Below are 14,304 nucleotides of genomic sequence, written 5' to 3'. Positions count from 1 at the left end.
GATACATTTTTGTGAAGATACTAACTCAGTTATTCACAGACAGAAAGAAGGTTATACTGAAACTTTTCATAGATGTTAAAGACATTTGTTACAGAAGCTAATCTGGAAGGCAAGGTAAAAACAGGCAGAAAGGGATATAAATGTCTGATGGCACAAGAGAATGAGCTGAAAGACAGACAGAAGCAACATGGAGTTTGTGTGCTGGCTCCTGCTTCTACTTGTTGGGCCCAGCCCACTTTCCCAGCGCCTCCTAGGCAGTGAATGTCATGCTCTATGCAGAATTTTGCCACAACCTCCATATTCTTCCTCTTTCACAACTTTTTGGCCCCATGTCCTTCTAAAGACGTCATAAGGCCAGGTGCACAAGCCTACTCTCAGCTTGGGAGGCATTCCTCAGAGATGGTGCAAATAAGCCAACTCCACTCAACCAACTCCACTCAAGTCACTGACCAGAGGAGCGAGCTGGACGAAGCGTCCCAGGATCCCTCCTGCCCGGAAAGTGGTTGTACCACTTTATGGCTGAATTCTCATATCAGAATGTTTGGGGAATCTGTCACCTTCTACTGAACTTGTAGGTTTAAAGTCTAGCATTTTGTCACACTATCAGTGCAGCGCCACAGCCTGTGGGGCTTTATCCTGGAAACTTGACTGGGGCGATGAAGGAATGGAAAAAGAGCAGACACACAGACACACCTGCAGAAAAGCTGGGATCAGATGGGATGTGCTTGCTCTGATGGAGCATTCCTACTGTGCAACAGAAGCCGGAACTTCAGCGCTTTGATCGTGCACAATGCACAAGGAGGGGCTAGCTAGCCTTCATAAGAAGTCTCTGTAGGCAAGCAATCCAATAGTCATCATCCAGGAAGAGGAAGCTACAGTTGCTGGGTTTTGCACACATTGCCAAAATTCCCACTCAGACTACAGGAAGGCTCTGCTGTCCCTCTGCGCCTCACCATGGGGAAAGGCTTGGCCACTCCCATGGGGCTGAGGCACTGGTGTCCATGACAGACTTCATCAACTCTTTAAAACACTCAGGGCTTTCTTGGCTCTCCACAACCCAGGGTTACCCTGCTCACAGCCATTGGTTAAGACTCGTCTAGTTAGCAAAAATGAGAGAGAGAGAGAGAGAGAGAGAGAGAGAGAGAGAGAGAGAGAGAGAGAGAGTGTCTTGGCATTTGGGATGAGGGGTCAGAGCATCTTTGTTCAAGTGACCTTCTTTACCTTACCATGGCTTCAGGGAAGAGCCTTGAGCTTAACTTGAGTTATAGGATTATTGTTTACCTCCAGACAGCACTATCCAGCCCCTCACATGCGAGATAGCTCCTCTGTGTTCTACCTGGAGGTTGGTGTGGGTGGATCATGGGGGAGAGAATATCCAATATTTTTGTCCCCAAGAAGAAGGCACTTGGTCCTACCTATATATCCTCTTGATGGCTTCAAAAACTTTTTACAGATCAGGAGGAGCCCCAGCTCCATCCCAGCCTGAACAAGTGAGCCCTTCGACACAGGATTCCAGGGCACACACTTGGTCTTATATGTCTTGCATTTTCTTTATCTCTTTGTCTTGTTCACGTCTGTATACCTTCATCTGAGCTGAATTCCTGTAGAGGGCTGAATGCTATAGATATGTCCAGCCAGTAGCTTAGCTCCCTCCCACTCTAACAGGATGCTCTCAACTTTCAGGGGCCTTCCCTCCCTTCCTGTGGGTTGATCTCATGTCCCACCCATTCTGTTAGAATGCCAGAGTAAATAGTGATGACTATAACTTTCTGAAGGATCTGAAGCTGGTTTGGGTTAGTGTTTTGGGTCAGCAAAGGGGAAACAAACTAGAAAGTTGTCTGCTATAAGTGTGGGTGTTTGAGGAACCTTACTTTTAAAGAGTTTTATCGGTCAGGTCTTCGAGAACACGTCAAATTCACTTTATTGTAAAGCACAGGGAGTTGAGCCTCAGCTTATTCCTGCCCAAGCACAAAATCCAGCAGAGCAGCTACTCACCAAACAGCAGCATGGCGCAACTGCAAAGACTCCAACCAGTGATGCTTACACATGCTGGGTGTTTCTATTAAGGAAAAAAACATTTGTCCTGGCAGTTTCTCTCTGCAAACCTTTCAAAGGACTTAGAGATTTTCCTATGCTAAAGTTTCTTTTAGAAAATCTTATAATGAGAGGAGGAAACAAGCCTACAGAACAAAAATAAAAAACAAAGGCGTAAACAATCCCAGTATGGGTTTCTAGTGTGAGGGTTTCTCACAGGGAGCCCATTGGCGCGTTACACATGCTATGGAATATTCGTCTTGTCTCTCTGTGATAGCTGTCTTTGTGTTTGGCGTTACCACACCTTGGAGGTTATCAGGAATGCCAGTTGTGTGAAGTGAATGCAACTGACGGGGTTGAAAGGCTAAAGCTACCCTTTCTAATCCATCGAGTCCCTGCTCCCTGCCTCAGGCTGCGCCTCTTCTGCCAGTCTGTCCACCACTCTTGCTCCTGTGATGGGAGATACACTCATGTCCTCATGCCAGTCAAAGCCCCTTCCTTGAGGATTTGCAGAAATTTAAATATCTCTTCTGACCAGAAGAAGAAAGAGCTGTTAAAAAATTCCCAGAACGAGATGAGTGTTTGCAGTTCTGACCCCTGTGCTTGATTTTTTTTCACATCTTTACTTCAATGGTACAGAAATACAGCTGCGGCTCTTTTTCCTCTTGTCCTGCATCAGATCAATTAATAAAATAAATTTTGAGACGGGCATGTATGTAGGAATCAATTATTTATCCAGATTTGTAATTAGATAAGCACCATTTTAAGACACATTTTTTCCCTCCTGGAGCTTGTATCTTTATGTGTAGAGAAACAGAAAACAACCAAATAAACGTGCAATTATGTCAAAAGACTGTAAGTGCTATGGATAATACAGCCAAGATTGGAAATGATAGGTATTTTGGAGTGATGTGCTGTTTCACACAGGATGATCAGGGCAAGCCTCTCTGACAGTGTTGTTCTGTACACACCAAAGAGTGAGCGGTAGCCCGATAGCCATGTTTCCACTTTGATGAGTGAGTTTGTTAAGTGTATAGTAAGCCAAAGTATAAGTCACAGGTAATAGATTTGGAGAGAGGACAACAAAACTGGACTAATGCCAATATTCAGTTCATAGATGGGAGAAGAGCCCATGGGTCCAGGATCCCCCCCAGAAAGCCAATAGCAGTTAATAGCTTCTGGGGAGGGGAGTTATAGTCTTCAATGGTATAGCATCTGATGCATTACACATGCTTTGGTGGATAGCTCAATGGCCATGCCTGTGCAGGAAGCTCTGGTTAAACTCAGTGGTTCATAGAACAAACAACAACAACAACAAAATAATGACTTGATAGTGGGAAGAAGACTTGTCTGGAGGATGGGAGGGGAGTTTGGTGGGGGAAGTGGCAGTAGAGAGGACTGGGTGTGGAGTGTGACCTGGACACATTATATATGTATAGAAAATTATCAAATAAGAGTTTTATTTTTTTAAATAACTAAATTAAATTTTTTAAATAACTAAATTTTCTAAATAACTGCTATATTTTTTGCTGAGATAGAGGGATTATAAAAGGAGTGGGGTGGTGAGTGGTAGAAGGATCAAGCGTCTAGCCTGTGGCATGCTTAGGGTTTGAGCTGCCCCCACAGCCAAGAGCCATGCTGAGGTGGTAGTTGGATGCCAAGCTCTACCCAGCTTGAGGGATTGACCTAACTGGGGCAGAAAGGGAATGAAGAAAAGGCAGACACATAGACATGTCAAGAAAAGGTGGGATACAGTGGGCTGTGCTCACTCTGATGGAAGGTACCAATTTTGACAGTAGGTCAGAATCTCAGTTTGGGCAGAAGACTAAAAGATGGAATGGAAGGAACCAAGCTGAGACCTTGAGGAAGGATGATCTATGTAGAGATGATCCAGAAGACTGATTTGGTTGGTAATATGATAGAGGAGGCAGGTTTCTTTTATACATCAAAAGGTGGACATCTCTGTAGAGGAGCACACTCAGGCTGCAGTTATCCCAGAGAAGGAAACTGTGGTTGGTAGTTTTTACACACACTGGTCAATTGTTCATTAACACTTGTACTCGGACCACAGGAGGGCTTTGCTGTGTCTCTGAGCCTCGCCTGGGGAAGGCTTTGCCTCTCCCACAGGTCTGAGACATTGCTGTCTTTGACATGGTCCTACCCATGTCAATGATACACATTCACTCAGGACTTCATCCATTTCCCATAGTTGTGAATGAGGGTCTGGGGTATAGAGGTGGGGAACAGATTTGAGTGCCATCAGCATATAAATAGCATTAAAGCCACACAATTACAGGGTGAGCAGAGAGAGAAGGGAAAGGTCTTCGGGCCAAGCTGTGGTCATTTCCAAAGGCACATAGACTGGGAATGAAAATGGTTTCTGAGGAAAAAGAAAATCAAGAAAGAATGTTGACCCAGAGACAAGAGATGGATGGCCTCATTTGGAGAAAGAGTGCACTCACTAACTGCTCCCATGTGGACAGGACAGTGAAATGCCAGTGGTTTTGGAGACATAGGCGTCCAGGGGCCAGACTGGGAATGACTAGGCTAAGGATGATGGCTGTGACAGCACTAAAGCCTCTTTGTGCACTCAGTCACATGTTGGAGTGAGTTTCCTCAGCATGGCGTGTGTCTTTCTTGGGCTTTTTTCAGTGGGCTGGTAGCAGCAGTCCAACAGTTGGGCTTAACCAGCAAGTAGATAATTGATATCACCAGGTACTTGAGCTGTTCTCTGTCCTTGTGAGGCTCGCTGTTTCATGAAAATGATAGTTGCATTGTAAATAAGAGGACTAGAGAAGCCAAACTTAAAAATGAAGGTTTGTGCTTGTAAGTAGAATAATACATATATAATACCACCCACTCTCACAATACCCACCACTCTCACAATACCCACCACTCTCACAATACCCACCACTCTCACAATACCCAACAATACCCACCCACTCTCACAATACCCACCCACTCTCACAATACCCAACAATACCCACCCACTCTCACAATACCCACCCACTCTCACAATACCCAACAATACCCACCCACTCTCACAATACCCACCCACTCTCACAATACCCACCCACTCTCACAATACCCAACAATACCCACCCACTCTCACAATACCCACCCACTCTCACAATACCCAACAATACCCACCCACTCTCACAATACCCACCCACTCTCACAATACCCAACAATACCCACCCACTCTCACAATACCCACCCATTCTCACAATACCCAACAATATCCACCCACTCTCACAATACCCAGCACTACCCACCCACTCTCACAATACCCACCCATTCTCACAATACCCAACAATATCCACCCACTCTCACAATACCCACACACTCTCACAATACCCAACAATATGCACCCACTCTCACAATACCCACACACTCTCACAATACCCACACACTCTCACAATACCCACCCACTCTCACAATACCCACCCACTCTCACAATACCCACACACTCTCACAATACCCAACAATATCCACCCACTCTCACAATAACCACACACTCCCTGTAGCCAGAGGAGATGCAAGTGCCCTGCCCTAAAACACCTGCTCACTAAACTGTGATGAACTGAAGAGTCTGAAATACACTTTGAAAAATTGGAACTGATTCATTTTGCTTTTAATGACCATGTTACAAAATGAATGTTAAGAGGCTACTGTGTTCTTTGAAGATGTTTATATTTTCTTACAAAAATAAAGGAGCTAAGCAGAGTTTGGGGTGTAGGAAAAGCTGTTGGCTCATGTAAAAATCAAAGAAAGGCTCCTGTTTGAGAGGGGGCATCTTGTGATAATTAGGGTACAAGAAAGAAACTGACTTCCATAGCCACAGTTTGAGTTCAAATAAGTGTGTAGAGTAGCAGTTTAAATACAGTGTGGTGCATTTATACATTAAGCAGTACCATGTCTATTTTTGATGTAGCTGATTGCTTTCTCTTTATCAAAAACACAAACAGATTTTGTTGGAGCCAGGAGTGATCCAGGATGTGTTAGCAGCTGGCAGTCACCTACAGCTGTTGGAGCTTCTCAATTTGTGTTCCCACTATCTCATCCAGGTACGTGCGCTTGCATCTACTAATTGCCCTTCACGTTCCCTACCAATTGAGGCCCAATGATAGAAAAATTACACGTGTGTGTGTGTGTGTGTGTGTGTGTGTGTGTGTGTACCCTGTGCTAGTAGTTTCTTGAGGACACAGGTAAGAGGATCCTAGGAAGACAGCTGCAGCTCCTGTATCCTCTCATAGACATGGATATGTCATCTTTCCTCTCTGCCCACTCCAGGGGCCCACTGTCCTCAGGCAGCAGACTGACTCAACACCCATGCACAGGCCTCCCACAGGATCTCAGCATCCATTCACAGGCCTCCCCACAGGGTCTCAGCACCCATTCACAGGCCTCCCACAAGGTCTCAGCATCCATTCACAGGCCTCCCACAAGGTCTCAGCATCCATTCACAGGCCTCCCACAGGGTCTCAGCATCCATTAACAGGCCACCCACATGGTCTCAGCACCCATTCACAGGCCTCCCCACAGGGTCTCATTCACAGGCCTCCCCACGGGATCTCAGCATCTATTCACAGGCCTCCCTAGGGTTCTAGGGAGATAATACTAGAAGGGGTCCTAGTTTATAGGAATGCTACTTGTGGAAATGACCACAAATGCAAGAAAAGTTATTGAAGACATGTAACAGTAGTTAATGGGCCACAGAGTTACATAGAATTAATGATCCTGTGAACTTCCAAGGTGGTAAAGGTTGGCAAACACCTGAGTGAGCTGTGCGTCCTTCTCCTGACTTGCTGGATAGTTAGGAATGGCTCTGTGAGAGAGATGGAAAGAAACAAACACACACTATGCTGTTGTGTATTTGCAAGTGTTTTTACATTCATTCTTCACAATAAATTTACACATTAAAAAAGCATCAGAGATTTACCCAGCTTGCTTGATGCTATGTGGCTGCTAAGGGTGGTAGAGCTTTCTAATTCTAAAAACAACAACACAACATAATTATTAGGTAAGATGTTGAACGGCTATAGAAGCTTCATGGCTCTGAGACTTTTATTTTATAGTTAAGATTACATTTAATTAGAAGAATTTATTTTCTGTTAATTTACTATATGGATCTGATGTCTTTGGCAAGGCTAATATTCTGGCCTTCTTATCACATACGCCTCTCTCTCTCTCTCTCTCTCTCTCTCTCTCTCTCTCTCTCTCTCTCTGTATTTGTGTGTGTGTGTGTCTATGTCTGTGTGTCCGTGTGAGTATACATGCTCACATGCACACACAGCAAGTGTGTGTAGAGCTTAGATGACAACCTTTGAATGTCACTTCTTCCCTCCTACCATGTATGTCCTAGGGCACAAGTTTAGGTCATTAGACTTAGCAGCAGATATGTTTACCACTGAATCATATTTCAGCCCTAAGTATTAATTCATATTTTAGGATTTTCCCATTTGTTCCATGGTCTCACTTCCCCTTGCATTTATTACAATACAATGAAAGGTAATTAAAATAATGAACCTACACACTTTTATTCTAGTATCTTTGTGCATATTAGTAGAAGAAAAAATCTTATATTCCTACCCAATCACTTTTTTAACCTTTATAATCATTTTCTCTAATTCTAAATTTGTCTAAATGTGCTGTAAATGGGTTCTATATCATTCTCGGCTACCCATTATGGAATTGTCAAAGCTTTTTCACATTTGACATCTTTTGTTGTTGTTGTTTTTTTTTTTTTCTTGACAAACCTGGGAAACAGGAACCAGAACTTCCCAAGATGACAGTGTGGGGAATATCAGCCATGTTTACCTAAGAAAGAATACAGAATATGAAATTTTCATCGTTATCTCGACACATTTAACCTAACAGTAAATGTTTAACTATTTTTATCTGGTTTTCTTTCCTCTTCCTCTCAATAGTTTTGGGTGGTATGGGAGAGCTATTTCTAAATCCATTCTGCTAGTAGTCAATGGGAATCATCTAGGAAGGTTATTTCAGAAGTGTGTGGTTGGCTTTGAAATTGAAATTATTTCTATTTGACATTTTTACATCAAATACTACTACTTGAGCTTTTGAAGCACAACTGGATTTATTTTCCTACGGCAGATAACACTCAGTGACACACAGACAGACATTTAGTTAGAGTAGTATAACTGTGGAGGATTGTAGATAGGCCTATATCATCACACCTGTTGTAAACAGTGTGTATATATTTATACCTAATTTTTGTAGATGAGAATTCCAGATGAACACTGGAAGTCCATGTGCTTTCTCCTGCCCTATCAGATCAATTTGTTGAGACCTAAGTAGCTGTGCACTTTGCAGCTGAACTTCCATTTAGTTCATGCAAGTCAAGGTGCAGTTTGAATGAAGTTATGTTCTGCGAGCAGTTATTACTCGGGCCTTTCAAGGATGGTTGAAACTCATTTTTCACAGATGCTGTTCTTTCCTTCTCTGGTGACCTCTGCCTTGTTATCAGTGACAGTTGCAAGATGTTGAGCTCACAAAGGGAAACTGACTGGGTGGGAACCAAGTCCTGTGTCTGTAGAAACACTAGTACCTCACTCTTTCCAAAACAGATGTTGTTCTCTCGGGGTAAAGGCTCCAGGTTGGGTCGACCAGCTTTCATGTTATATTATTTTAATGTAGCCTTATATAGCTTCACTCTTTGGCAGTATTGCTCAACTGATTTTAAAGGTTGTAGAGAATCATGTAAATGAATTTCTAAATAGTCTTATTAAGTAAGAAACACAGAGCCAAATACAGAGGTGCAAGCCGTAGAGATCAGAGCAATAGCCACCAACTAACCTTAGCTCACCATGTCGCCGTAGCTTCCCAAGAGAGCCAAACCCACGACCCTGAGATTAAGAGTCTCATGCTCTACCAACTGAGACAAAGGAACAAGCCACTAGATTAGACATAGGTGCCAGGCAGTGGTGGTACACACCTTTAGTCCTAGCACTCAAGAGGCAGAGATCTGTCTGGATCTCTGTGAATTCAATGCCACCTGGACTACATGAGATTGAGTCACTCTAGGAGAGAAATAGAGCCAGGCAGTGGTGGCGCACACCTTTAATCCCAACACTTGTGAATCATGCACATTTAGAATCATTTAGTTGAATATATGAAAAGGGTTAGGTTTTGGTAAATGAAAATTCCCCAATGCTTGAAATGTACAAAGAAGTTGTGGTCTGTTGCCAGTGCTAATGTGTTTGCCATCCTTGTTGGAGCCTTTGTCCAAATGGGCTGTGAAAAAGTATTGCCACTACGATGTCTGCTATTATTTTGCTGTTCTTACATTTTTCTTGTTTCTTTCGTGAAAGACAGATGACTCTTCTAGGAGCCTATTTTGTTTCTGTTTTTGTTTTTTTAATCTAGTTCTTATTTTAAAATGTCTGAGGAGACCCTTTGCAGAAGCTTCCTGAGCCTCCCCAAGCCATTAGCAGACACGTTGGAAACTTCTGACACATAAATGCTGCTGCTCCACCTCTATCCTAGTGCCCCCCCCCCAAACTCCTAGAGAAGAAAATGGATACTTGGAGGTCATAGTGTGGGCTCCTTTTCCCTGCCTTTTCAAAAAAATTCACAGCCAAGGTCCAGTGTGAAATAAAATATAAATGATTCTTTGTTATACCTTGCCCACTGTATTCTTAAAGTTTCTCTAGAAATGTAAACCAATTCATTAAAGATTAATTACTGTTGAGGATGGGTGTTGTCAAGTGTGTGGATAACTTCAGTTTTCAGCATTCATGTGTTTGTATGCATTCTGTCCTCTATTGTAAACACCCCTGGAGATCACTTCCTGAGTGAGAGGTCCAATACACCCACTGGTTTACTGAGCTCCTTCTCATACTCTGCTTTTTCCCAGCTAAATTCTGGACTTTTGTTGTTTGTTTTGTGTTTTGAAACATGGTATCCTGGGCTTGCCTCTATCTCACCAATGCTTCTGCCTCCACCTTCAGTGTGTTGGGATTATAGGCATGTATCATCACACTCAGCCTTCTCCGCAATTTTGTATTAACTATTGAACTTTCTCAACTAAATTTCTTTTTTATATTTTTTTATTATTTAAAACAATTTTCAAATTTAGATAGATTTTGGTCATATTCTTCCCTTACCACAAGTCTTTCCAGATCCTGTCTCCATCTCTACCCACACAAAACTTTAGGTTCTTTTTCAAAAAAAGAAAAACTACAAACACCCCCCCCAATCAAGAAAACAATATAAATATAAAACACCACCCCAGAAGAAACAAAACAAAAAACATCAAACTTTAACCAAATAAAAGCATACAAAAAAACAAACAACAACAACAACAAACCCTGTAGAGTCCCTTATGTGTTAGTCAACTGCTCCTGAACATGAGACCAGCCCTGAAGTTGTTGATATACCTAGTATCCCTCCATTGGAGAAAACTGATTTTCCCTCTCCAAGCAGGTATAAATAACAGTTCAGTTGTTATCCTTTACCCTAGTGACTAGGTTTTCATTCATTCATTCATGCATTTAAAAAAATAACAAAATGAAATATAATAAGATAAAACAAAAAGTATCACATCAAAGTTGGACAAGAAAAACCACAAGATGGAAAAGAGCCCAGGAGAAGGCACAAGAGTAAGAGACCCACTTGTTTGCATACTCAGGAATCCCCTAAAACTATACTGAAAGCCATAATATAAGTGCACAAGACCTGGTGCAGACCCGTGCAGGCCTTGTGCATTCTGCTTCAGTCTCTGTGAATTTATATGAGCTTTAATCATGTTGATTTAGAGGGCCTTGTTTTCTTGGTGTTCTCCATTCCCTCTGGGCCTTACACTCTCCCCACCTCCTCCTCCATGGGGTTCTCTTGAGTTCTGAGGGGAGGGATTTGATGAAGACATCCTGTTTAGGGCTGAGTGTTTCAAGGTCTCTTTCTCTCTGCATAATATCTGGGTGTGGGTCTCTATATTTGGTCCCATCTGCTCTAGAGGAAGCTTCTCTGATGATGGCTGAACAAGGTACTCATCTATGACCATAGCCAAATATTATTAGGAGTCATTTTATCATTATATTATTTTTCTTTTTTTTTCTTTTTCTTTTCTTTTTTTTTTTTTAAGACCAGTATTATTTGGTTTTACCCTAGTTCCCTGGGCTATCTAATCCCAGGTTCTTGGTCACCCAAGCAGTGTTGGATATGGGTTCCATCTCCTGGAGTGGGCCTTAAGTCAGACCAGTTATTTCACTGATTACTCGCACAAGATTTGAGTCACCATTGCCCTGGCATATCTTAAAGGAGGTACACAACTGTAGATAAAGGGATTGTGGCTGGCTTGGTATTTATGTTTCTCTTTTGATAGCATCCAGAGTACCTTTCTATACCAAAGATGCTGGAACAAAAGAGTGAAGGCTTTGTAGGCACCAGCTCGACATCTCCCTATTCAATGAGTAGTCTTCAGCAATGGGGCCTTGCTGTCAGTTTATGGAGAATGACTTATAGTCTTGGCAACAGCCTGGGTTGCTTGGGGATTTCCATGGGACCCCTTTGGCCAACAACTCAATTAAATGTAAGTACCAGAAGCTTCCTTGAGTGACAAGAGATTGGCTCTGTCTCACCCATTATTTGTTGATTTTATTTAGATTGTCTTCATATTTGTGTATTTTTTAGGAAGTTTCTACTATATTAGGTTTCTATACTACCCCTAAAATGCCCCTTAATTTTAAATGTCTATCTGCATATTCCCTTCCACAACCCCCTCACATCTCCCCCTCTCCACTTGATCCTCTCATTACAGCCCCCCTTCCCTCTATATTTATCTATTCTATTTCCCTTTCCTCTTGAGTCTATCTATTCTCTCTAGTCCCTTACTCTATCTGTACTTACCGTCTGTGATTCTATGGACTGTAGCTTGAATATCATTGACTAAGAGCTCCATTTATAATATTATCCACATGTAAGGGAATACATATCATATTTGTCTTTCTGGGTCTGGGATACCTCACTCAAGATGATTTTTTTTCTAATTCCATTCATTTGCCTGCAAATTTCATGATATCATTTTTTAACAGCTAAGTAATACTCTAATGTGTAAATGTTGTCTTTATCCATTCTTCTGTTGAGGGACATTGAGGTTGTTTCCAGTTTCTAGCCATTTGCACAAAGCAGCAATGAACATGGTTGAGCAGGTGTCTCTATGGTAGGATGAAGTGTCCTTTGGGTGTATGCCCAAGAGTGGATACCTGAATCTTGAGGTGGATTGATTTCTGTCTTCCTGAGGAACCACCACCACTCTGATTTGCATAGTGACTGTACAAGTTTGCACTCCCACCAACAATGGATGGCATTCCTCTTACTCTACATCTTTGCCAGCATTAGCTGTCACTTGTTTTGTTGACCTTAGCCATTCTGGCAGGTGTAAGATAGAATCTCAAAGCCATGTTGATTTGCACTTCCCTGATGTCCAAGGCTGTTGAACATTTCTTTAAGTGTTTCTCAAATATTTGACTTTCTTCTATTGGTAATTCTCTATTTAGATCTGTACCACATTTTTAAATTGGGTTATTTGTTTTCTTGATGTCTAGATTCTTGAGTTCTTTATATATTGTGGATATTAGTGCTCTATCAGATGTATAGTTGATAAAAAATATTTTGCTATTCTGTAGGCTACCACTTTGTCCAAATGACAGTGTTCTTTGCTGTGCAAAAGCTTTTCAGTTTCATGAGGTCCCATTTGTTAGTTTTAGTTGATTTTAGTGCCTGTGCTAATGGTTTTCTGTTCAGAAAGTCTTTTCCTATACCAATGAGTTCAAGATTATCCACTATTTTCTCTTCTATTGAGTTCAGTGTATCTGGTTTTATATTGAGGTCTTTGGTCCATTTGGAGTTGAATTTTGTACAGGATGATAAGTACGGACTTATTTGTATTCTTATAAATGCAGCCATCCATTTTGACCAGTACCATTTGTTGAAAATCAGGTTTCCATAGGTGTGTGGATTTCTGTCTGGGTCCTCAATTTGATTGCCTTGATCAACATGTCTGTTTGGTGACCAGTACACTATTTTTATTTTTATTAATTTTTTTTACTATAGCTTTGTAGTACAGTTTGAAATTGGAGATACTCATACCTCCTGCAGTTCTTTTATTGTTCAAGATTTTTTTAGATACCCAAGGTTTTTGTGTCTTTTCTTATGAAGCTGAAAATTATCCTTTCAAGATCTGTGAAGAATTGTATTGGAATTTTAATGGGAATTGCATTGAATCTGTAGATTGATTTTAGTAGGATGGCTGTTTTTATTATATTAATCATACTTATCCATGAGCATGGGAGATCTTTCCAAGTTCTAATATCTTCTTTAATTTTTTTCTTAAATGACTTAAAGTTTGTATTAGACAAATGTTAGAGGTACCCCAAAATATTTTATATTATTTGAAGCTATTGTGAAAGATGTTGTTTCCCAGATTTCTTCCTCAGATCATTTGTCATTTGTGTATAGAAAGGCTACTGTTTTTTGTGAATTGATTTTGTATCCAACTGCTTTGCTGAAGGTGTTTATCTGTTGTATGAGTTTCCCAGTGGAATTGCTAGGGTTATTTATATATAAACTATCATGCCTTTAGTTATTTTATTGTTCTAGCTAAGACTTCAAGTACTATATTGAATGGGTATGAAGAGAGTGAACAACCTTGTCTTGTTCCTGATTTTCATGGAATTGCTTTGAGTTTCTCTCCATTTAAGTTGATATTGCCTATGGGCTTGCTGTAAACTTTATTATGTTGAGGTATGTCCTTTGTATCCCTGATCTCTTCAGGACTTTTATCATAAAGGGGTGTTGGATTATGTTAAAGGCCTTTTCTGCATCTAATGAAAATGATCGTGTAGGTTTTTTCAGTTTTTTTAGTTTATATTGGATTATATTTATCAATTTACATATGTTGAACCAGCCTACTTGATCATGGTGGATGATCTTTTTGATGTGTCTTGGATTCAGTTTGTAAACATTTTTGCATGTATGTTCACGAGGGAATTCGGTCTGCAATTCTCTTTGTTGATTCTCTATGTGTTTTGGATATCAGGGTAACTGTAGCCTTATAAAATGAATTGGACAATGGTCCTTCTGTTTTGGTCTTCTGGAATATTTGAGGAATAATGACATTAACTCTTCTTCGAAAGTCTGGTATAATTCTGTGCTAAACCCTCTGGCCCTGGACTTTTTGGTTGGGAGATTTTAATGACACTTCTATTTCACTAGGAGTTATAGTTACATTTAAATTGTTTATATGCT

General features: G+C 41.2%; 1 protein-coding gene across 1 annotated transcript in view; it reads left to right on the top strand.

The window, feature by feature from the left end:
• Window positions 1-14,304, top strand: part of Klhl32 (kelch like family member 32) — a 182,929-nt gene that overhangs the window by 77,393 nt on the left and 91,232 nt on the right. The window contains exon 4 of the mRNA XM_059254063.1: window positions 6,003-6,101. Within this exon, the coding sequence (XP_059110046.1) occupies window positions 6,003-6,101 (99 nt within the window). The remainder of the gene's footprint in view (window positions 1-6,002; window positions 6,102-14,304) is intronic.

Source organism: Peromyscus eremicus, chromosome 2 (genome assembly GCF_949786415.1).
Source record: "Peromyscus eremicus chromosome 2, PerEre_H2_v1, whole genome shotgun sequence".
In the NCBI taxonomy this organism is placed as follows: domain Eukaryota; kingdom Metazoa; phylum Chordata; class Mammalia; order Rodentia; family Cricetidae; genus Peromyscus; species Peromyscus eremicus.
The sequence above is the reverse complement of the archived record's forward strand: the minus strand, read 5'-3'. Positions and strand labels throughout refer to the sequence as shown.